A 25,321-nucleotide genomic window follows, 5' to 3' on the forward strand; every position below is an offset into this window, starting at 1 on the left:
TTACAGTGTTAGAAGGGACTCTGCTGTAAGAGACAGCTAAGCTCCCATGACAACCATGATGAGATTTATGAATTACTGGCAGTAGCCTGAACAATTGTGTTCTGTGTTGAGACTGGCTCATGGCCTGCTCGTCCCCTGAAGCGTTGTTCAGGCGGAATTTACCAGGGAGTCATGGGGTAGCTTCTGTGATATATGATAAGCCTGCTTTCTATCAGCCTGCCCTGATTAGGACAGAAATACAGACCAGTCGAGGGGGATTTCTATGCCCAAATTTGAAATTTCGACATAGGTGATGTTGTGTTTTTATCACAGTATGTCAACCTAACTTGTGCAGATGGGCAGCATAATGAAACTTTGGGAAAATGTATTTTCACTAATCATTCATGTTTAGCTAATCCACTTTATATAAAAGGTTTCATTGAACACACACACCGGCCTGAAGTTAACTTCCGGTCTGTGTTTGGTCACATTACACCAATATATAACTTGATATTATTATTAGGATTTTTACTGTGTAGATTTATTTGTTGCCGATTAAATTACATTCAAACTACTCGACAGTTATAGATTTTTTGAGGAGGTCTACCGGAAGTTAAGTTTCATCCACATAATGTTTTTTTCTACCAGCTTGTTAAGGGAACAGTCATCACTACTTGCACACCCTCTTACTCATACTCACTGTGGGTCAGTTGTTTGGAGGTAAAAACATTTAAAGTAGGCTAATGCTTTGAGGTCTCTGGGTATATCACGGAGGTTATATCTCCTGCTGATAACACCTGTCTGAGCTCGGAGCTTATCGCTGATTTCTGTTTTTGACCTTAAGATTGTTCTCATTCTTGTCATCGCTGTTTTATTACCGGGTTCCTAAAATGGTTTATTTGAACATTTACACAATATTTAAAGTTTGCTCAATCTACAAAATTTTAAGGATTTAAATTGTCAGGTCAATACATAAATGTATTGGTCTCTGTGCTTTGAGCAGGAAGCATTTCATTTAGAGGACTTGATATTTACTTATGGATCTGAAGTCACTAATGACAGCAAACAGACTGTTTTCAGATACACATGACACAACGTTAAACAGATTCAAGATTGTAATGTTGCTGTCCTTTAACCACAGCAGTCACATCATAGACACAATTAAAATATACACTTCAACTCTTCCACTGTCAATCAGAGCTATTTCATACATCATCCTAAGGAAGTGACTAAAGAGGGAAACTCAAAAACATGGCAATTTGCACCTAAAGTGTAAAAAGGCATTCTTATTTACATAACTTTTACATTTCAGTTAGTGTTGTATATTGCTCTACAAATTCCTTCATTAATTTTACAAATACATAAAAGAAAAAGAATTGCAGACAGTCATATCCTAGTCTGAATAGAAACAGATGCTCAGGGACAGTAATCAAGGGTATTCCTTACATCTGAAGTATGTTAAACAAATCATTTTTTCTTCCTTGGAACTGTACCATCACATTTTCATGAATACACTGTTTCATGCCTTGCTTTGTGTTTGTTTTCACTGTGTGCAGAAATGCTATTATTGTCTTAACAAAACAACACTAGTTTCAAGTCATGTACTCATCTTTACTTGACATGATTTTCTTAGCCTTCAAAATGTTGATACAAAACAAAAGGAGCGTACAGTTCTATGTTCTTGGGTGATCAGAATTTTTTTATTTTTTCACATGATCATGTGTTGTTGTTACGGGTCTTGTATCTCTCTAAGTGCTTGGTCAGGTCCTCGATGCGAAGATCTTTTAGATGCAGAAGGTGCTCCAATTTGTTGACCTTTATCTGTAAAATCTAGAGCAATGTAAAACATATTTAAGAAATTTCCAATACGAGGTTTTAAAACCAAAGATTTCTCAGTGTTCAGTTAAGCTACTGATGTCACAATTATACTGCAACTGTTTGAAACACTTCCTTTCAGGGAAACATTGACTTTTTCTGACGAAGAAAGGAAACCAAGTATTGATAATGCTTAAATTGATGGAAACATTAATAAATAAAATTTTCAACTTCAAACGATTATCACCTTTGAACTATTGAGCTTAAAAATGGTCACGTCTTTTACAAACAATTTAAAAACCAACTTTAAACAATTATCAACTTTTAAACATAAAAATGGTCAAGTCTTTTACAAAAATCATAGCTGTTGATCGGATAGTGATTCATAAATCTTGATATAGCAATCTCTAACACAATTCAACAGCCACAGGAAACATGTCCTGTAGCCCTTGACATCTTGCTGGTAGAACAGAATAGAAATTACACATTTCCTTTTATGACATATGCATCTTTCGCCATGTGCAGTGTTTGCAAAAGATGCTCAAAGTCACTTGAGAGCTTTAGACAGACAGCAAAATAAACATTTTATCAAGGAAATCTATTTTATATGTCAAGAAACTGCGTGACAGTCTTTTAACATAAATGTGAGACAAAATCCCTTTATTTCATCAAAACTGAGCAACTCACCTCAACAGTCTCATGTAAAGCCAAAATGGCCTGCTCCTTGTCATCCAAGAGCAATTGGAAGGCTGGGTCCACAGTAGGTCCTATGTTTGCAGCAGTGCTAAACAAAATTTACAACAACGGGATTTTTTTCTGTTTGCATAGAAACTTTGTGATTCAAATAGTCCCGTTAAGTTAAAACCACTATTCTATTAAGAAATGCTATATTTTCTGAAGGTAATGTATCGCAATGCATACCTGACTTTTGCTGTCTTCTTCAGTATAGCAGGATTGGTTTGCATGGTGTCTATAATCTGAAGATTTTCTGCTGAAGTGTCAGAACAACAAAAACTATAGTTTATTTGAAATATTACACAACTTTTTCTACATCTAAAGGGTATAGCATTGCATTTTACTTGTTCGGCTTCAAAACCATTAAAGGTTGTTAAAATACTTTACAAAAGGAAAACAATGCTGATACAAGGAAAGCTCACATCTCACTGCTGCGGGTGTTAGATCTTGGCAAACAGAGCTGCTTCAGAATCCCTTCTGGCTAATTTCAGGCACGGAGACTTCACCCCCTCAACACCCTGCATCAATTTCCTCTTTCCCTCCAAATGAGTTAACTCCCCCATACTTTAAAATTTTCTGGCTCATGAGAATTAGCCAGGAAGGCTAAACTAATTAGACTTCATTTGAACCCATTAAACACAATCAGGTCGAAAGGACTCATTGACAGGGCACCAGACTAAAGTCTATTGTAACTGCTGAGCAGGAAAAACAAATTTGGCACTAAGCTTTGAACCATCAATACCAGCTGTGCTTCACCCTATAAACATCCAACAAGGAAGGAACAAAACTTTCTGAGGCACAGGACCTGTGTTTCCCAACAGAAATGGACTTTTGATAATATGATGTATCACAAACAATCTAGCCTTATGGTCCCATAATAACATCAATAGTCCACTGTTGGCTTCAGTTTGCTATGAACTTAAGTGTTTTAAGCCTAATAAGGGCTATCCGGTGAAGGATATATGCAGAGCCATTTTCATCATGAAAATAAAGAATTAAATGATGTCACAGCCAAAACTTCCTGGTGATGAGGTTTGGGAAACCGAGGGCTGACATACCCAACCCCCCTCAGTTTAAGACTGCTGACAATGCAGTACATTTGTTCTATATTTCCAAACACAGCTGACTTTTTTTTTTCATTCTACATGTTCATCACAACATTCTCATTTTTTTGTCATCCTAAACTAACAACTGATCATCATAAAAATAATCTTGCTGATATCTTTTTCTGCTATTTTAAAATGTTGGTTTGTGGTCTGCTGAGATACTGGTTAATATTCTGAGTAATAATGCATGACAGATCATCTGAATATCTATGACCGCTGACCTCATGAACGCTTGCCTTCTATAGATCTTACTGCTACAGGTTTTACAAATCTTCATATATAACACAATGGCTGTTAAAAAGTGGAATTAAAAAATTGCTACTCTTACTAACAAGCAGATTCACATCAATATAAGATACAACCAACACAAATCTACACAACACATTCTCTGACAACATGATGACAACATCGGCAACATTGACTCCATCTGCCTCTGCTAGATGGGTGGTCAAAGTGGTGAACCATTGCCTTATATGATCAAGTGTAGTACTCTTTAAACCAATGCATGCGACTTCCCTCTTTGAGGTAATGTTATTTATCTGAACTATGTCACAATAGGTTTGCGTCACAATCATTTTCTGAAAAGGGCTGGGTTTGATATTGTCTTGTCATAGCCTCTTCCACTTTAGTGCTAGTTCTAGAGAATCTACTTATCTACCTGATATCGGTTGTCCATTTGTAATGCTGTAATATTCCAAGTCCTATGAAAACAAATATGATAGGGTTAAAACTGCACACACTCTCGTTTAAATACAAGCACAGAGACTCACCTGTGTGCCTCCGTCGTGTATTAGCTTTTCTGCCTTCCTCTCCTCTATCTTCTCTCTCAAAGAGCATAGAACTGGTTCAATGTAGCCTGCTGTGCTGACAACTATCTTCTTGACTGTGTCCAGAGGTACACTGAAGTTCAGCTTGGAAAAAACTTTTCTGAAATGAGAACAAATACTCTTGTTTTGTTACATTTGTACTATGTTTTCAGTGCATGATTCCTTTAAGCCTACTTTTTCATGTAACAAACAGTAACGAGCCTACTTAATTTCTCCCTCACAAATACTTTACGAAACATTATTGTCGAAATTGTTATCTAGGTAGTCTTGTGAGCCACACAGTGTTAGACATTCAGCGGGAGATCTCGTGTCCCTCTGTGTTATTGCTGAGGTGTAATGTCACATTCCTCCAATCCTCTGGGGATTGCGACATGCGGGGGGCAGATAAGCATTGAGATGTTTGCCTTACTGTCTGCGTGGAGAACAAATAAATATACTTGCCTGTTCAGAGTGCTCCAGTTACACAGCTTCTGTTGCGTGGAATGTGCGGCCGTGTAGTTGTGCAGATCCACTAATTTAGGGAAGAAATGCTTCACAACTTCTGCAGCCATAACTGCGTGTGGAAATAGTTAAAATATTAATTTCAAGGATAATCTATGCGTACGATAGTAAAATTAATGGTAAAATAATTAATGACACCACAAACAATTTAATAAATACGTAATAGATAAATTAGTAAAATAAAATAACACGAGAAGTTTGCCTGCCCCTTTGTTTTGTTTATGAAGACAGCTACAGTACGTTACCTCCATCACTAAAATCTCGCGCAATGTTCCGTTTTGGTTTGGAGAGAGGTATTTTATCTATCCACGCGTAGACATCCTGCAAAGTTTCTTCGTCTATTAACCCATCCATCATTTAAAGGTTTTATTTGCGTTATTTTTAAGTATTCCTCAGTATCCCACAGCGGTGGAAGGGTTGTTTGAGCCGTTGCTAGGCAACTGCAAAGCTACAGGGCCCTACAGAGGTCACTTTTCTCGTTCGTCAAGAGATTGTAAATAATCGAAATCAACAAACGAGTTAACATCATGGGAGAAAGTTAAACCTTTATTATAGCAAAACAATTAAACATACTTTCATTAATGTTATATTGATAGATTTACAGACAGTAAAATCAGACCAGCTGAGAGCAACGCAAAAGATTGAACAAGAGGTGGGCAAACACAGATTTGCCTTAATTGTAAAAAAACACAATTAAAGTACAAAATAAAGATGTATAAAATGTATAAATAATAAACAATACGAACATCCATTAGTTTAAGCCTTTCGTTTTAAACAAGTCGTACCAGGAGCGTAAAGGACAGAGTCTTAGACAGAGTGCAAATACAAATGTTGAGTGTTGGGAGTCCAAAACTGAAATATTCTGTAGCTTCACTCTTGTTCAGAGTCATACATTTTGCTTATGAAGATTCTTTTGAAGCTCTTAATGATTCAGAGTAAATTATTCTGTTCCACGTCATCTGGGCCTGACTGGAGGCTTCAGTGCTACTTTCTGTATTGCCTATAGTGGATGACAAAGAGCATTCAAAAGACTTGGGTAAATTATCAGATTACCAAATGATCAGTTGGTTTTATATTCAGAATTAAGTTGCAGAAATGTTTCCAGGAAAGGTTACAAAGGGAAAGCAAAAATATAATTTACCTGAGGTGGAGTATAAGCCTGTCGTTTTCCTGTGGGTTTTGCAGGAGGCAGTGGAGGTCTATTTGGCGTAGTCACCTATAGTGAAAACAAGAATAGGATAATAGCGTTGGATGGTATTTATGTCAGTATAGGGTGGAGTGCATGCTTTTGACTTAATTGTTAAAATAAATGTTAAATAAATGACCACTTACATGTTTAGATGTGAGAGGGGGTAAAGGTTTCGATGGAGGAAGTGGTTTTGATGGTGGGAGGAGTGTTATTTCCTGATTAAAAATGTTAGCTGTTATAAAGCAGCTTTAACAAGATATATTTTGGAATCGTTAACAGTAATATTGACAAAACCTCACCTGAACTGGATGAATGTTTCTGGAAACAGCAGATGTGACAGGTTTTGCAATCTAAAATAATATGAAAGTATATATAATTTTTTTATTGAAACAAGAATAGATTCAGATATTTATATTTAGCATCTTGGGAGATGTAGTACCAGTTTTGTTCTGGTTTGTAGTGGCTGACTTGGAGGCTGTGCATTAGAAAGATGGGACAGGTTTAGTGTTTTATTATGACATTCTTTTATTGTACAATGTAAGCACTTTTAGTGTGAAACACAAAGTCAACAGCTTGTTTTTAGGGTCAAATGAAAAAGCTTACCATAGGTGGAGGTCTAGAGGGTACAGTTTGAACAAACAGAGGTTTGCAAGACACAGTTGCAGATGACTCCAGGAAGTCTGGTCGACCGATACGTGGTCTTGTGTACTTGGGGCTGTTCTTTGCACTGCTTGGTTGGAATGCTGGATTGCACTGGCCTGAGGAAGTATGGTGGTCCTTCAAAGATCTGTTTGAAGATAAAAAAACATAACATCCTTTAATAAAACTTCTAAACTGATCATTAATCTCATTTGGTGAGCCCATCCTACCGTTTCTGTGTAAATGCCGCTTTTTTGTTTCTGCAACACATCACCACTCCAATGATAACAATGACCAGGCCCATGATGAACACAGATGTGGCCACACCAATTATGACAGCATTTTTCACTGTAAGTTAAAATAATATGTTTGTTAAAATGGTAAAAGACTGGATTGGCTCAGATTACACAAAGTAATGCTATTATGGTGAGGAAGTGAATGGTTTACTTTTTGGAAGTTCTGAGATTTTAACATCACAATAGGGTGGTGCCCAGCCTGGATCGCAGTGACATTCCCTCTCATGGTTACACATCTATGGAAATGTGTAAAAAATAACAAACATTATATGATATAAAATATATACTGGAATATATACTAAAATATATAAAATATTACACTGATATGGAAAAAGAAACAGTATACACACCCCACGGCCGTTGCATTTGTCTGAACATTTCTCGGTGCCATATAAACTTATGTTCTGACAAAGGCTGTTGTAACACACCTGTAAGAAATAAAACATAATACATTTTGTCAAATTATATAAGAATCCCTTTATAAGACAAAGAAAGATGTTATCAGTGAAGATAATACTTTAGTATTTACTTGCCTTATTTGTATCACATTTGGTGCCTGTTGGAACCATCCCTAAGTCTTCTGTTGGTGAGGGGTCGACAGCCATGTTGCAGCTTCTTAATCTCATTGTCACTTTCCTTTTGTTTTGTGTTATGGGAAATTCTTTCCCACCAGCACAATATATTTTACCACATTTTATGTGTCTGTAGATTGAGACATAATCTTGAGTCATCACAAAGCAGGTAAACCAGAAAACAATTGAAGGTTTCTAAAATATTATTTTGGTTTTCATCGATCAAATTCAAAGTCTTATATTAGAATCTAAATTACTTACTCAGCACTCTTGGATGTTCTGTCTATTACATTGTATTGAAAGCAGGTATCAACATCTACCTCAGCATCTGAATATATAACAAGATTATATACAATAATTTAAGTTTCTAAATCCTAACTTCATGCATGAAACTTTTAAAATAAATAAATAAACAGAGCTATAGACAATTTTTTTGAATGCATTGAAAGCCACCATAATGGAATGTTTTATTTCAATAAATGAAAACAGTACCTGATCCCCATAGCAACTTGCAATGTTCCTTATGTGTTGGACATTGTCCGTTGTAACAGTAACCCTGATTGTAATTGCAGGGCAGTCCGTTCATCTTATAGTCATCTTTGGGACAAAAGGCTGATTCTCCTGTACAGTACTCCTCCAAATCACAGTCATGAGCACTTTTTCTGCACAGACTGCCCATTTGGTTCAGCTTAAGAAAAGAATTAAGAAATGTCAAGACAACAAGCGAATTTCGCCAAGCTTTCACTTTGGCTGTTACTGCTGTTTGATGACAGTGTGACAGTAGCTTTTCTGCAATATTTCTGAGTAAGAAACAATGTTTATGATGCTCTAATGGCTGAAGATGATGGCTGCCGAGTGAAGTGACTTGACTAGGACTTTAATTCATTTTATGCATACATAAAGATAAATAAGATGCCGTTTTGGGCTGTGTGTGGATATACTGCAATTTAGGGATTTAGGGGTACTTTGCTGATACCTGGCAATTATGGCAACACTCTCCATGTGCACAATGGGAACCTTTGGTCAGCTGACAGGTGGAGGCATTGCAGCAGGGATTGTTGCATTCCTAAAATCATATAAAATCAAAATTACTTGGAAGAAGAAAATTACAAATGTTTTGCATAAGCAGATTGATGACATAATTTTTTTAACTAAATTGCAAGAACTGGGATTTTTTTAAGGCAACAAACCTCAACAGTTCCGCAATCACATTCCTCGCCCTTTTCTACAAAAGCATTTCCACACACCGGGCCACCGTATATTTCGCTCTCATTCGGCATGTCTAAGAGACAGCTGCTGTCATAGTTTTGCAAGAACCTCTTTAAGGATGCTTGACTACATGTACTGAAGGCATCTGGGAGGACCAACCTGTGGAAAAATGCATAAAAAAATTAGGGTCTATATTTGCTTACTGTTCAACAAACAGGCAAGCATGGGTAAGCACATTGGCAGTTTAATTTACAGGGAAGACTACTTGAAAAAATTATGACTTTTTTCATGTTTCCATTGCATGTATGTATGCTAATATATTTAAAAAAAGTGTTTTTAGTTAACCTCACCCAATGGATTCTCCCATAATACAACCATTTCTCAAAGAACAGCCACATGTTTGATCATCATGTGACATGCCCAGATTATGTCCCATTTCATGAGCAATAGTAGAAGCCACTGCAATTGGATTGACATTATGGTCCTTTATAAAAAAAACATAAAATCATTATATTTGACAACAACCAAAGTTTGTTTTCAGATTAACATGTGGAATGTTTTTCTCAAAAAATGGTCATAAACAAACCTGATTCACTGCACCAGAGGATTGAGTGCACATAGCATACATTGTAGCCAACCCAATTGTGGATCCATCAAAATCGATACCACTGAATAGAAAAAAGAAAAAGAGATTTCAAACCATTAAAGGGTTATTTTACCAATCGAAGTACATAAAATGACAGTTAAAATGTGGTAATCTTAAAAAAAGCAGAAATAATGACTCACGTAATAAAATGGGCATTGTCGTGCTTCTTTCTTTTGAGAAGGTAATCCTGACGCCATTTTAAAAAGTACTTCAGAGTCAAATCTGATTCTGGACTGACCATAATCATGTCCCTGTTAGTCCAAATCTCAATCCCAACCAACCTGACACGTATGTTTAAAGGCCTGTAAAGCTGAATATAATTTGTTTTTATGATCAATGTTTAAACAACATATTGAAAAATCACATATTAAACACCACATAAAATACATTACTATAAAACCAATCCAGTATTATACCACACCTTGTCCACATGGTTTGCGACCAACATCATTCTTTCTTCAATTTTCTTCACACTTCCAAAGTTCTTGTACTGAAAAAGGTATTATGTAAAGGTACACATTACATAATATATCATTTTGAATATACACTTATATATATTTAACAATAAACACAACACAGTAGTAACCCTCATTCATACCTCCTCATGATCAACAACCAAAGCCATCTCAACAATCTGCTGCCCATCAATGCGGGCTTTGTTTTTCTGAGCAAAAAAAATGAAGGTATTGACATAAAACTGGTATTTGTAAAAGTATTGTACATTGTTTTGAGAAATAATTTTAAGCTTCTGTGTAAGTAGACATGCAATAAAATATTGCATTCTCTGAAAACAAATTAAACAAATAATAACAGAATCTTGGTAATTACCATATGTTTGCCTTTATACAGCCCACTAAACCGTGGGCCAAGGTCATAGACTGTGTCATTAACGTATCCAAAGGTCCCCTGCTTGACTCTTAAATGCTCTTGTTTGAAAATAGCATGGTTCCCATCCACAGATTCTTCTAGGGGCTCAATCAAGTAAACTTGCTCTTCTGTTCTCAGAAACCCACTACACAACAAATAAGAAACAATATTTTTAAGAAAGCAAAATGTTGATGTGATTCTCAGCATTATCATCTTGTTTGGATATTCAGGATATAATCAATTTAATATTAAAATGTTTATTTACTTCATTCCAGAGCATAGCCCAACACTAACTGAAGAATTTTCTATGTCATGGATGTGTCCCTGATAGTAGCAGTGATCCTAAAATGTGCAAGATAAAATATTTATAACATACTGTTTAAGATAGATGACTGAGTCAGACAATTTTACTATTTAAACATACAGTGTTGCCTGAAGACGTTGTTTCTGAAATCCCATCCTCTGCATAATGAAATAAAGTGTATTGTTCTCCTAAAAGATCACTGAGATAAAAAAAAAACATATAGACCATGTTTAAACACAAGGCACAAGTTAACATTCAATATTCAATCAAAAGTTGTTATGAGATTGTCTTACTTATTTCTGTGCAAAGAAATGGTTAAGTTTCTCCCATCTACAGACAATGCATACTCAAGATTTTCAGGATATGTCTAACGGAGAAAAGGAACGCACACATAAATAAATGTACATCTTCAGCATCTTGACAGTTGCCACAATATGCCGATGATATGCTGAAGATAAAAAGTGACCGGACCTTTAGAGAAGATGTGCTCCTTCTTACTCGCTCTTTCAGTGCTTGAGGTCGAACAACATCATAGTGCATAACATGAGGAAGAACTGGATTCGTTGCCTCGAGATTCTCTGAAGCATGGAAGAAAAAACAATTATTTAGTAGCCTATCTATGATAAGGCTATAATAAACGTTTTATGTAATCACGAAAAATTATTCACAGTATAAAGAATTATCATAATTTTTTGCTCACCCCAAGTATAAACAAAAGTAAAAAGTAATACAAATATTCCAGTGTATTGCATGATTAAATGTCCAGTGATACTTTCCCAGTGAACTCGTGGGCAACTGGGAAATCGACTACTTGAAAAAGTTACGCCCCGCCTTGGTTATCTTCACGATAAATAAAGATACCTCCTCATCCGGTAAAACTTTGGTCACTCAGTGAGTCAGGTCCTTGTAAATGACTCAAGGTGGTTTTTTTTGTATAACAATGAAGTTCATAACTTGACCTTGTTTTAAATCATTTAATTATTTGTTTAATTATTGCTGTAACTGATTATACTACCATGTCTCACTTGTGTGCGACACAAAACTGCATTGCTTTAACGTTATTGTCAATATTAAACGATTACCAACTTTGTTATGGATTACCAAATGAACCCTTTTCCTGATAACGATACCATCCAAAATGTAGGTCTATGTGCGTTCTTGGGCAATTCTTTACAAATATAACTTATTCCTTTTAAAAGTGTGGGATAAGGGAAATATAGGCTACTATAGATTTTAACATTCTCCTGACATCCTGTGGTCAGATAGTGCAAGTGCTGTTCTTTTTCCAGTTAAATCTACAGGTCTATAAGTATGTTGGTGAGTGCTCTGAATATCAATTATTACGAAAAACAAGGAATAAAATAAAATAAAGTTTTGTGACTTTGTTATACACAAAAATAAATCATTACAAAATAAGTCACAAATCGCATGTGACGCTTGCCGCCATGTGACTTTTATTTTGAAACGTGTTTGACACGGAACGAGAGACGTTAAAATATGAAAGCGGTCGCTTCATTGTGTATGTTGATATTATGCTGCAGCCTGAATTAATTGAACTTTTGGGAGAATCACCAAGAATTCTTGCAGAAAAGATACCCGTACTTGAATATAAGGAGACAAAATGGGTTGCATTTCAACAGAAAGAGATGGAGAACGGGAGAGAAATTGCTTCTTCACCTTTTACATTCAGACCTGAACGAATCCGCGTTGCAACAGAAGATGAATATTTTGAGGTAGGTTGTTGTTAGCTCAATAGCGTTTTTATCAGTACATTTGAATTTAAACCAATTTAGCAACAATTGCTCGTAATGTGTTACTTAAGAATGATGAAAACATTAGAAAATTGCATAACTTCTAAGTAACGTTGTGATGGTCCGCTGATGTATTTACCAACATCCTCAGTTCTCGGTGTTCCTAATATTTGTCAACAGGATGGTGACATACATCGGCACATGTATCTACAGGATGTCGCAACGGCTTTGGCCGATGACTACCAACCTCCAACGTAAGTGTCGTAAGTTTTGACTTGAGTTGTTTAATCCATTGTAATATAAACAGAACTAATATGTCACTATCTTCTCCCCTTTTGTAGCATATCTGAATTCAGATGTCACATTGCTGGATGCAAACAGTTCTTTGATACATTGGAAGGATACGAACACCACTACAATGCCTTGCATCGCAATGTATGTTCCAGCTGCAAGCGCTCTTTCCCGTCAAATCGACTACTGGACGTGCACATCTTGGAGTGGCATGACTCTCTCTTCCAGGTCATGGCAGAGAAGCAGTGCATGGTAATATTTGTGTTCTCACATTTAGTAATGCATGTTGCATTGAGTGGTGTGGTCAATTAATTTACAATATTAACGTGTATTGGTTGTTTTGTGCCTGATAAAAGCATATGTAAATGATAAATAACAAAACATTTCTGCTGTTTTGTGGGGTACACTAACCATAAAATATCTCTTTGTCCAAAAGAATGCTCCGTTAACTTTACAAAGGCTACCGTTTGTGTTGACGAAATCCTGATTGTACAACTTATTACAAAATGTTATGTGATAACAAAGTCATGTCAACATATATGTATTCCTTATCCCAATAAAATAAGTTAATAAGTTACAACTTATAGATAGACAAAAGTTAAATTGTTGAAAGGACTCGAAAGGACCAGTTTGATTTTATACATTTAAGGCCACCAAGAATATTTACAGCTGAGCTGCTGCTTAAGATCAAGCATCTTATCTTACACTGACACCTACTGGTTTCCATTGGTCAGGTCTGTTAGATGCAATGTAGGCTTCATTGGGTCTGATACTAACACTGGAATTTATAGGACAGAACATTAGTTATTACTTCTACACACCACGTTTGAACATAGAAATTTCCTTAGACTAAATTGTCTGCAATATCTGTGTGCTTATTGTGTTCTGTTATTCATTTTCAGTACGAGTGCTTGGTTGAAGGATGCGGTCTGAAATTCAAAACCAGCAAAGAGAGAAAAGATCATCTTATTAAAACACACAGCTATCCAGCAGACTTCAGATTTGACAGAGCAAAGAAGAGCGGAAGGTTTGATATTAATTCTGAATTTAAGGAAATTATAGTTGTATTTTTATACTATCATTTCTAAACCTTTTCTTCTGTTTGTTTAAATGGTAAACATTTTGTATATGCTACAACAGAATACGAGAAAGAAAGACTCTGCTACAAAATGATGCCCAAATGGAAGTTTGTGAAACATCAGCTAATCAACCGGAGAAATCTGAATCCATGGATTTCTCCCTGACACCAGAGACAGAAAACGTGAAAAGAACTGTAGAAACTGAGCCAATGAATACAACTAATCCAAAACCACTGTATTCATACAGGTTGGTGGATTCATGATCATATACAAGAATTATATGATTCAATATCATCAACCTGTAGATTGTCAGTCTATCTTGATTACTTTTTTCAGAGTTCCATCATCCATCTGCTTTGGCCATGGCTCAGTCAGAGGGTTTAGAGGAAGAAGAGGGAAGAAGTAGGACAAAGCTTTAATTCAAAGCATACAATCTATCTTATGTTCAAATGCTTACTAAAACCCATTTGCTTGTTAAAAAATGTATTTTTGCAATAAAACTTTGTTAAAGCAACCTTAAAAACAATCTGTCCTCTTTATACATCAGCTGGAGTGAATGAGATCCAAAACAATGCAGTCAGTTCCGAGAAATCTTAAAGTATTTTTGAATATGTATTAACTACTTTAAATAAGCCTATTTTTATTTTTGTATATTAAAAAGCTTAATTGTATGATTGTTGAAGGCTTCCAGGGAACGGCGCAAATGAATTTCTCGTTCGCTAGATGCTACCGAACTTTTAGACATCTCTAACTCATAAAATCCAATCTAATAAAAATTACCAGATGTATTAAAATGAAGAGGTGTAGACTTGAATTAATGAGATGCAATGCAACGTCATTCTCATCTTTTTAGAATAAATCCTATAAAGGTCGAATGATGCACTCGCTGACATTATTTTAGGATAATTTCGATTGGTGTAACGTTTAACGTAAAACCTAAAATGTATTCATTTACCGTGTTTTAATGTGAGAGGTATTTAGCATATGTTAAAATCTGTTTCTGTAAGTACATCTACCGTTTAATATGTCTATACAACTGTTGAATCTCTGAAGATATTTATTATATGACCCCACTCGCACTGCTAAACTTTAACAGAAAAATAGCAGGCTACACTACACAGAATATAAAGGGTAAGAATTACGGAACAATAATATCATCTTGAGGGAGGATTGAGTTATTTTTTTCATAATGTTCAATATTTTAGTAATGACACTGTACAGTATTAGTCTCTGTGAGATTTATTGTTTTTTAATGCAAAAGATTATTTTTCTAATTTGTATGTACATATAAAATATACAATAATTTACAGAAGATACATGTTAACAGTGTATAAATATCAGCAATCCTATTTGCAATTTATTCAAATGGGAAATGCAAAATCTGTAACATATACATGTATTTACAATAATAACAAATCTAGAGATTAATTTTACAATCTAGCAAACTAGCATATATGTAGCCTACTAAAGAGATTGTGGCTAAACAAATCAAACAAATGCCAAAGTGTCCAATTGGGAACATAAAAATAAACTGGACCGTTGGGAAAAAGGTTGAACAAAATCATGGGATAACGGGAGATGCTGTCTGACTCTGCACGTAGCAAATAAAACAATGAAATAAACAACGCATTTTTAAATTGTGTAGCCTGTCAAATTGTTGATAAAAACAAATGCATGAAGTTGATGATGTATACCCGAGCTATTGGCCGTGTACATGAGAAAAAAATTGTACAACAGGAAATTTGGTTTTCGTTAAAATACAACAAGTGGGCGTATTCATTTGAATTATATTCACATTAAACTTCCATTAACACCCGAATTCTCAGCCTAAAGCCAATACATGGAAAGTTAAATAGTCGAACTAAAATCAGATTTTATTTTAGTTTAAGATTCTGACGATGCACACTTATTTCAGAACTTGATGCACGCACGTATCAACAAGTTGTCCTGGTCTGGAAACTTCTTTGTTATATGCCTTCGGTATAATAATCTCTTGGAAATTATTGTCTTATACCAAAGGAAAAGTCACTCAGTTGGAGGCCTATGTCTGCATTGTTTTTTTTATCACAAAAAAATATAATATTCGGGTGGAAATGCATTGCACTCTAAAGGCTTTGTTTTCTTTAAAGCCAATTATGGGATTCATTTGGCATAAACTAGATGACAAGGGCAATTTCTTTTCAAAGTATATCTCTGCTTTAAAGAGAACAAATAAAAATTTTCACTCGTCTTTTGAGTGGCATGAAAACGTAGCAGCTCGAGACGGTGAATTATATGAAGAACGTGCTTCGTTGGTTAAGACAAGTAATACATCCCGTAGGTCACTGGCCCCCCGAAAAGTCCTGGGACGGGTAACGCAGGTCTATGAAAGTGACTGGACGGTCCGTAGAGGGATGGAGAACCAACATGTGTTCCTAGAGGGAACGGAAAAGCAAACGCAGGCAATAATGGCTTGGTTGCAAGTTTCAGTTTCTCCAACTCGGCCTCTTGAAGTCTTTTTGCCTTCGCCCGTCTGTTTTGAAACCAAATTTTAACTTGAGTCTCAGTAAGATTGAGTGAATTGGAAAACTCCGCTCTTTCTGCGATGGAAAGATACTGTTTTTGACGAAATTTTCGCTCCAAAGCAAGCAGCTGCGATGTGGTGAACGGGGTCCGCGGTTTTCGATTGTTCTTGTGCTTTCTGAGGGGGCACGGGGGTGGACTTGAGTGTCCTGCAAAACAATATTGCACAAATTAATTTGAGAATCACTGTTGCGTTTATATTGCATTGATCATGGATAGGGCTAACTGCTTTTTATTTTAGTCACTTTAACAGGATCAAATGCTGATGATCAGCTTATTCATTAAATGTCTAAATATGGGACATGGAAATAATGGAAATGAGTAAAGTATTAAAAAAGTAATAATTCGACGAATAAATTATCAAAACAGTGCAATGCCCCAAAAACTTTAGATTTGAATTGCAGGAGCACTGGTAAGTTATTTTGTCACTCTTGACACTAAGAGCTCTGTCGCTAAACAGTTTCCACCTATATCACATAACCTAGAATTTTCATGCAAAATATTGCGACTTGCATTTTATTTAAATTAGCTTGATAACTGATAGATTGGGCTTTGTGGTGAACATACTTGCGTTTTTTATCAATTTCACGCGTCAATAAATAAAACTGGCATATTACTGACAGTCCTGAATTTTAAACACTTACTTGGTGGAGAGGCATAAGGGGTCTGATACCAGCTGGACTGTCCCTTGTTACAAAGCTCCTCTATATCTCCTCTCTTGGTGTCGGATAGGCTGGTGACACTCTCCATTGGGATTTTTCTATCTGCGTAAAGAGCCATGGGTGAGAGCCGCAGTCGCTCATCTGTGCCCGATGTCGGAGATATAATACCCGATTCAGATGACGTGTATAAAGTCCTCGTTGTTGTTCTGTCTGATATTAAAGATTCCACACTGAACGGGAGACTCAAAGCTTTGCTTTTACATCCTTTGACAGTCGCTTTATCGTTGCTCGGAGCCTCCTCTTTGTCCGCGCTTTTGCGTTCATGTAGTTTTTCTTCTTGCGAGACTGGCCCTTGAATAGAATTCATCATGGATGATAAAGGGGCCATACAATAAGTATGTTTTAGTCGTCCTGAATTTCCTCGTCCAGCACTGCCTTTCCCCTCTGTCGTCGCGCTTTTGCGACGCTTGACTCACTCTTCTAGCAGAGCGCACTGCCTGCTATAAACTTCCAAAAGTTCAGTTTTTTTCCCAACCGCCCTCCAAGCCGCTTGACATTTCACCCACATGACTTTACGCGTACTCGCTTTGATTGGCCAGTCCAGTTTCTTTCAGACGTCACAATGATTTTGAAAGAAATGTTGCATGGTTAATCATACTTGTCTTGCCGAGGTGGTTTATTGATTGCTCTGGGGGCTCCAGTCTTGGAGTCAAGGAGCCATTTGAGAAGTTTTGTTGCAATTAACCAGAGGGGATGTCTGTATAGTGGGCCTCCGTACTCATTAACTGAAGGTTTATTGAAAGCATACAGCGAAACATACCAGCTTCATCGGTCCCTTCGTTCGCGATTTTTTTGTATATTTTCTTTATAAAGTAGTTGAAATACCTTAAATATTTGAAAGATACTTTTTAGCTTTTATTTAGAAAATTATGTAATTATGGGCATTTCGCAATTATACTTTTTTTAATTCACCTTTCAGTAATTTAGCAAAAGTGATAAACTGTAAATAACAAAATCATTTTTTTTGCTGTAGATACCAAACACATTACATTATGTTCCGAATCCCATCAGGTCTGCTTCCTTTAAAATAAAAACCACATCCACCCAATGGCAAAAACGACTCTCAACATTTTCCTTAAAACTCTGACGCGGCAGAATGATGTGACTGAATTGACGATGATTTTGTCACGCTGCATTAAAGCAATTTAAAGCTTGTCTTGGCCCTTTAAGACTGCAAAAAGCCTCCATTGAGGCGCAACTGGCAACCCCTCACCGTAAGTCAAAGCATTTCATAACGCAGACAAGCCCTGTTTTGGAAGGCGCCAGTCTCGGCGAGATCAAAAAGGAAGCTACCTCAGGGAGAATATGCAACAGTTAACTCCACTTAACCAATTGTCCTCGAAGAGTTTAATGTCAAGGCAATAGCCAGAGGGCAATCAGTTCCCACAGACAGCGTGTGCTACTCTGTTAACTGTTGCCTCACTAAATGTCTCCTTTCAAAAAGATCATTCTTATTTTTTGCGAATGTAGCACTATGTAGATTTCTTCGAAGTATAAATGGGACATCAGGTAGCTGAAATGTCGAACAAAAAAAACTAAAAAAAAAAACTAAAAAAAGTTCAAATGTTTTCTGGTAAAATTCTCTGTGCTCAATTAAAAAATATATTTTTGCAGTTATTTATAAAAATGCACGTTTTATTTTTAGGACTTTTAAGAATAATCTTTAAAGGAGTCCGCGACCTGTATGCCCTTATGACACTGATTTGATGCCTTTCAAGATCTGAAGTCAATTCCCCGTTGCATAGAATTTAAATGTTGCCCTTCGCTATGTTATTGTAAAATTGTTTCTTTTCAATAGCTGAAGACGCCTGTTACTGTGTTTCACCTCGACAGTTGACCCACTATATTAGGTCGACTGTTATTAGCCTGATGTGTGTTTTATAAGGATCCATTTCACAGCCCTGATTCATAGGTCAAAGGCTTCAGTTTAGCAGTTCATAATATTAAAACTAGTAATGTAATGTTACGCATGACATTTTTAAATAAATAAACGCAGTCACAAACTACTAAATTACATTATTTTGTAATATTTCAAGTTTGTTAGGAATTAGTCTGGAAACTTTTGTTGTGTGATGGCCGGCTGTCTCCATCCAAAATCACAGTTAAGATAAAAGCTTAATCTGCTGATACACACTGTCTGCTCTTTGTAAGGCGGCATTTCAGCGAAATCCTTGGTGAATGTAATTGCTGGTCCCATGTATCCTCCTCCCATGAGAATACCACTCCAAGTGTTTCTCAAAACCAATGCACATATTGAAACATTTACTAAGGAAGTGGTTCTCTGATTTATTACAAAGCAAAATACTGTAAGTAGTGTAGTGTGCTACTCAAAATGGAAGAAGCTGACACAGTTAAAATGTGAAATACATTTGATAAATGGGGCTTTGAGAAGGATTATTTAGATATAGCCTGCATTATCTATAAAACTGATGCTTATTGATGGGTTTAAAATGGTCAATCCTCAGAAACAATATATGGCTTTAAAATCTTTATTACAATTACTCCCCTAAAAGGTTGTAGACTATTTGATGAGATTAGGTGTCTGTGTAGTTGTTAATCATAGGTTTCAGTAGGAATGATATTGCATAAAATAGATTTAAAATTGTATACTCTTTAAAACATTTTGACACAATCGAAAGCTGGGTTTAGTTCATTCCCGGAGTGCCCGAACATCCTCATTATTTGTTGACAAACAAAGATTTTTATTTTTACCAGCTAAGGACAACATTAATATGCTAAAAGACCACATTAAGCTTTATATCTGAGAACATCACTGTTGCCTTAGCTTCTATGTAGCTATTAAGTAATTTCCTTTGCCGTCATCTTCGGACGTTATTTCATCTCTGGGGAATTCAATGTCATGCCTAACTTTCCTCCAGTCTCCCTTGACTCGCAACCTTTTTTATTGAATAATTAATTTTTCCTGTTACTCTTCTTGAGGTTAGTATAATTGCTTGAAATGTAAACACACAAATGTTATTCTTTGGGAATCCCTCATGACTTGACTATTGCTTTGCCAATGGAACAATTGCTCTTAAGAAGCACAATACTGTTTATGTTAGCCCTCTGTGCATGAGTTCAAAGTTTTGCAAAGATCTGATTCTTGATGGAATGTTTGTCTATGTCCAAGGGGGTTACATAGATTTCTCATGCATCCTTAGCTTTGATTCTCATTTCTCAAAATAAAACCAAGCTGAATTGTATGTTGATTGCTGTGGTTGGAAAATGAATCTTTTCAAGAAGGAAATTGCTGGGGAAAGTTCTAGATATTTTAAGGTTTACTTTGGAGTAACATATTTTATGTATAATTTTGTCATTTTTGATTTACTTGACATTAAAGGAGATTGGATGAATAGGGTATCTGTTTAATGCCAATAAATTCTGACTAATATTTCAAAGTCATGCAGGCAGCTCACACATTCCCATTCACACACAAATGTGAGAAACGTAGTTGAACTTCAGGTTTCATTGCCGTCGTCCTGGCCCAACTGACATTAACAGTTTAAGACATTTCATACCCTCTCCAGCTGTGCAGACATGCTCTACATTGAGCCAATCACAGATGTGTGGTTCCCCCCCCCAATTAATTCATAAGAACATCATGGAGTCTATTAAGGTTACACTATCTCATCCCTGTGCTTTTTACAGCTCTGTTTTGTGATCTCATCTAGCAAGTTGGTGTCTCGCTAATCCGTGCCTCGTTTTGCTTTGGACCATGAAGACCTTTGAGAAAGCAATACTTCTAAACATACATATCTGACTGTCATCCTCACAGATTTCCATCTTCATAACCAAGTCTGTGCTTTTCTTTAGTCTAAAATGAACTGTCTGCAAACATTAAATGTTGTGGTGTATCCATACAGATTGTATTGGCATCATGTTATGAGAATCACAGGCTTTTAGACGATCAAAGAAGATCCATGCCGAGGTTTCAAAGGACGTAAGTAACCATTTTAAATGAGATCATTGCTTTTGAATACTCCAAGACACAGAACTTGAACTTTTGGCTTCGGGGTTTTTGTTTTTTAATCAGATCTTGTTCTGTGGATAATATTTTGGCTTGTCAAGATCAATTTACATGTGCACATTACAGTAGTCCAATCTTGAGTATTTTCATCTCTAGATCAAGCTGTGCGTTAGTGGGGTGCAGTCTATCCATGGCTCTGCTTAAATTTGGCAACCCTCGAGTCTATTGTGCAAATAAGCCTCTCACCCAAGATTTAAGTTAAGATTATTTTCTCAAATGTCATTTAGTGGTATTAAGGTTATTGTTTCCAGAACACTTAATTCTGTCAAGTAAGCGCATTATGCTGGAAAGCGTTTGGAACATGTGATAGCTTTCCAATTAACTTTTGCGTTTTTATTCATATACCTTTATGAAAAAATCCCTTTTGAAGTATAATCTCACAATGTTTGGCTTTAGGCTTTCAAGAGTGGTGCCCTGTTTCAGATATTTCCGCTTTTGACTCCAAAAGACATTTCTGTCACAGCGTGGAGGCAAGTAAACTATGTCAAAAGTCATTATAGACCTTGAAAGCAGATCTGTCCTTTAAGGTCGCCACAGAGTAGGATGGCCATTTCCACAGTGAGGATAAAAGTTTGTTCGATCTGGTGCTATGATTTAGAAGCGTAACTGAACTTCAGTTTGAAATGTGGGTAAGCCATTAATCTTATAGGTTCTGTGTCTCATTTTTGAAGGATCTATGGACAGAAATGCAATATAATCTTCATAACTATGTACATAACTTCAAAGGTGTTCCTGCTAATTGTGTCTTTTAAAAAAAACTGCAAAAAAGTCTTTAGTGCGTTTGCATAATAGTTTTAAACTTTCAGAGCTTCACTTCTGAGTTGACTTCTCTGCTGACTAGCACTTTGAAAGGTCAACTCAAACTAAGATGAAGTTCTCACAATGTCCATTAACTGACCACTCACATGAAAAATCCAGTAAGTGGCATCAAGCCCCAACAGGATTACATCTGAGCATTGTTCCTGGGTTTTTAAGGAGACAATTGGAACCTTAAACCCTTGGAGTAGCTTGTCAGTGGCACAATGGGACACACTTATAGCCCTCTGTGAAATAGTGGCCAAGATGAAGTGTTGATGTGACAGAAGTAAGCAGAGCACAGCGACTGTATCCCACTGAGGGAAAATTAAAACTATCATTTACATCTCAGGGTTGTGACTGTGCCAAGTCTGGAGGGAATTACCTCTTGGATAATGATTATTGCTGTATCGATGACAGCAAACAAGAACAGCAATTAAGTTCTAAGCCTCTAAAAAGCGCTGTGTAAATGTTAACAAACCCATCTTTCTTCACTCTTTCTGTTTCAATTCAACCATTTGTTTTTGTTATCAAGTGTATTAAAATGTGTTATGTTACTTGTTTAAACGAAGTAGAAATTACTGCTGCTTAGGGTGGGTGACTTTGAAAAGTATCTGAGTCTAGGTATTTCCTTCATGTCTGACCAGCGTTCTCCTGCAGTCCTTTTGAACCAGAACCTAATGGGATGCTGCGAGTGAAACAGGCGGAGGTCAGGCCTCATAAATGCTTAACTACCCCGAAAGGGAAACTGCTTTGGCAAGTCGGTCTTGTGTTTACCTCCATGCGCATAGGGTTTCCTTAAGATTTTTTACTCTGCCCAGAGGGGGCACTTAAAACCGAGGCCTCGGGTGACACGCATAAGTAGAAAGTATCTTGACCTTTTATTTAACTTAACAAGAGCTTGACCTGACCCAATCAGTTTAGGCTAACATCATGGCCTCAATTCTAAAGCCATTTGACGTCCCCACAGAAAAATCTTGCCTGCTTTAGCTCAACTGTCATACTCGTGTTTTTGAACAATTATAAGGGTAAGCCGTCCATGAACCACTGAGAGTCCCAGCTGAGAGATTTAACCCACCCCAGAGTACCTTCACCTATTAATCCAGTCTGATTCTCAATCAGATTTACAAATATTCAAACGTCATTTCGAGTGACAGACAGATAAGAAATAAAATGCATAGACTGTGGTGTGCAAATGGTACTAATCAAGCATACAATAACAATTTACTGTATTTTTTGTTGCAAATAACTCAATCCCTAGCCCTAACCTGCACCTCTTAACATGATTTCTTTGAAAGGAACATAACCAAATGAATGACTCTCTTGGGAAAATAACCCAGCTAGTTTCTGGGTTTGGTTATCTGGCTTAAAATTAATGGGTTTCTGGAGAGCATCAAACGAAAATATATATTTTGTATAGAAAAAGTAATTATTTTCTGAATTCCTCTTTTTTACACACAATCATCTTACATAATGTAAAGAACATTGTGTGAAATCATAACATTGACATTGATGATATTAACTGAGGAAGTCAATGTCAAAGATTGAAATCATGCAATGAATGCCTTAAATCAAAAGGTATTGTTAAATGGTAAATGTTCGTTATCGGAAAGTTAGATTATGAAGTTATGTATTAGGAAATTGGGAAGTATAGATTTTTCTAAAAAACAAAAAGGAATAGTAAAAATAAGCATTGACTACAATTTTATAAATTATTGATATTTTATAATTTATATTTAAATGAAGGGCAAAGTTTTTCAAATTTGGACTTCATTTTTGTCCGCAACTGTATGGGCCTACAGTAATCGTTTTGTTTGACTTTGGGATTGTCAAACATGTTGCCATGTTACGTTTCACAGTGTTTAGTTGCTTTTATAGTTTACATTTTTTGGGGGGTAAAATATGTTTTATTGTATTTATTTAACGCCGGTTTGGCTACAATTTATATGATAAATATTTTATAGTTAATGATTTTAACAAGGACTTGAATAAAAATGTAGAATTTGTTGTGTGCACTATTGGAATTGATTATAAGATGCTCATGGTTTTGAAATGTCATCTTTCATATCAGGGTCATTCCTGAAGCATACTTGAAGAAAGTTTCTTGTTCACATTTATCATCCCTCTTTTTCCTATTTAGAACCCGTTACTGTAAAAAATAACACTTAAGGTATACCACAAAGATGACGCCAGACAATTGCAGCAATTTTTCTAAACTCAACCTGTGGATCTGAGCCAAAGATTTTTGAGGGAAAGCTAAGGACAATGAGCGTGGTCACATGGTTTTGACTATAGGGATGAGAAACTAATTGTGGCCATTTTGTGGTTTAGCTTGGAACCAAAGAATGTGACCACACGTTGGAATTCTCTATACGCTCTGTGTCTGCAGTGGCTCTCATTACAATGAATGAGTTTTCACAAAGTGCCTGCCACTGTGTGATTTTTGGTTCTTTATCCCAAGTTTGTTTGAGGCCTAGTAGAAAACAGCCATTTACTGTAATGTTCTCAGGGCACAATTCCCTTATGTGCATTGACCTTATTAAGCAGCACTTTCAAACACATTTGTGGGTACTTCTGTTTTTCGATTACATTTTTTTTCATTTTACGGTTACAAATGCCCTGTTTTAAATTTTTGTTAGCACATTGGGTTGGTTATGATGGACCTGGTTTATGAGCCCAGGTGTTAAGCTCATAAGGCTCTATAAGCTCACGGTTAAATAAAACAGAGGTTATAGCCAGTGTATTGTCCCTGTTTCCTAATTGTACTTTCAATGAAGCAAAAACAGAAAAGTGATGGAAACGGAACTGATGCAAGCTGGATCAAGTTGTAAAAACAAATCTCAAAAGTGAACACGACCCATCTATCAAGAGCATTTTTAATAAGATTGATTTAACTGTTAACACTCATTATGCACTTGAGAGTGTGAGAGGGTTTCAAGCAGGGAGATTTCAGAGGCAGGAGAATGCAGGCACCTCACAGCGAGGCTCTTTAACAGGTACTCACATGATTTAAAGGGTTTACTGCGATTACGCGTTAGACAGGGGCTGAACAAATAAGTCAGCCTGATTGTCCTGAGATTACAATTTCCAAGTCCTCCCATGAAACCCAGAACAAAGAGGAGGGAGGAGAGCAGAGAGGCCCTCTGAATAAACAAGCCTTAAATTCTCACTGAATCTCAGCAGCTCCACGTTTGTGAACGATTCAAGCCGCGCTCGCTCCATGCCTTACGAGTAGACAAATTCTTGATGGCGACCATAAAAACATAGAAATGAGAGCAAAATGTTTATTTTACACTTAGCGGAGGCTTGTGTTTTCATGTTGCCTCTTTTGAAATGCAGACTGCGGGTTGGAGGGGTGGGAGGGAGGGGGCTTGCGGGAGGATGAAAGCTTTGTTGTGCTTGGGTTTAA

General features: G+C 36.4%; 4 protein-coding genes across 5 annotated transcripts; 1 reads left to right on the forward strand and 3 right to left on the reverse strand.

Annotated features, from left to right (window-relative positions):
• Positions 1 to 1,285: 1,285 nt before the first annotated feature.
• Positions 1,286 to 5,390, reverse strand: spef1 (sperm flagellar 1). Of its 2 annotated transcripts, none has more exons than XM_056761453.1 (7): positions 5,209 to 5,390; positions 4,904 to 5,015; positions 4,406 to 4,562; positions 4,294 to 4,336; positions 2,716 to 2,782; positions 2,482 to 2,578; positions 1,286 to 1,809 (listed from the first exon to the last, which is right to left on the reverse strand). In XM_056761453.1, exons 1-7 carry the CDS (start codon positions 5,318 to 5,320, stop codon positions 1,696 to 1,698), a joined length of 702 nt encoding a protein of 233 aa, XP_056617431.1. In that variant the 5' UTR covers positions 5,321 to 5,390; the 3' UTR covers positions 1,286 to 1,695. The 2 variants fall into 2 exon arrangements, with proteins under 2 accessions (XP_056617431.1, XP_056617430.1); XM_056761452.1 differs by having other exon boundaries at positions 2,716 to 2,785.
• Positions 5,391 to 5,482: 92 nt separating this feature from the next.
• adam8a (ADAM metallopeptidase domain 8a) lies at positions 5,483 to 11,533 on the reverse strand. Its single transcript, XM_056761451.1, has 25 exons — positions 11,386 to 11,533; positions 11,157 to 11,263; positions 10,979 to 11,052; positions 10,806 to 10,884; positions 10,647 to 10,723; positions 10,343 to 10,526; positions 10,113 to 10,178; positions 9,936 to 10,004; positions 9,655 to 9,824; positions 9,455 to 9,536; positions 9,219 to 9,352; positions 8,850 to 9,027; positions 8,636 to 8,725; positions 8,152 to 8,347; positions 7,921 to 7,987; positions 7,621 to 7,789; positions 7,438 to 7,515; positions 7,239 to 7,323; positions 7,022 to 7,139; positions 6,756 to 6,939; positions 6,592 to 6,627; positions 6,452 to 6,502; positions 6,296 to 6,367; positions 6,105 to 6,179; positions 5,483 to 5,963 (listed from the first exon to the last, which is right to left on the reverse strand). Exons 1-25 carry the CDS (start codon positions 11,435 to 11,437, stop codon positions 5,919 to 5,921), a joined length of 2,538 nt encoding a protein of 845 aa, XP_056617429.1. The 5' UTR covers positions 11,438 to 11,533; the 3' UTR covers positions 5,483 to 5,918.
• A 616-nt stretch (positions 11,534 to 12,149) lies between these two features.
• On the forward strand, positions 12,150 to 14,315 carry znf511 (zinc finger protein 511). The gene is made up of 6 exons (XM_056761144.1): positions 12,150 to 12,418; positions 12,617 to 12,690; positions 12,778 to 12,979; positions 13,630 to 13,754; positions 13,868 to 14,053; positions 14,143 to 14,315. Exons 1-6 carry the CDS (start codon positions 12,218 to 12,220, stop codon positions 14,210 to 14,212), a joined length of 858 nt encoding a protein of 285 aa, XP_056617122.1. The 5' UTR covers positions 12,150 to 12,217; the 3' UTR covers positions 14,213 to 14,315.
• Positions 14,316 to 15,027: 712 nt separating this feature from the next.
• msx3 (muscle segment homeobox 3) lies at positions 15,028 to 17,605 on the reverse strand. Its single transcript, XM_056760949.1, has 2 exons — positions 17,013 to 17,605; positions 15,028 to 16,517 (listed from the first exon to the last, which is right to left on the reverse strand). The coding sequence occupies exons 1-2, from the start codon at positions 17,416 to 17,418 to the stop codon at positions 16,102 to 16,104; spliced, it is 822 nt and encodes a 273-aa protein (XP_056616927.1). The 5' UTR covers positions 17,419 to 17,605; the 3' UTR covers positions 15,028 to 16,101.
• Positions 17,606 to 25,321: the final 7,716 nt, after the last annotated feature.

Source organism: Triplophysa dalaica, chromosome 11, assembly GCF_015846415.1.
Source record: "Triplophysa dalaica isolate WHDGS20190420 chromosome 11, ASM1584641v1, whole genome shotgun sequence".
In the NCBI taxonomy this organism is placed as follows: Eukaryota; Metazoa; Chordata; class Actinopteri; order Cypriniformes; family Nemacheilidae; genus Triplophysa; species Triplophysa dalaica.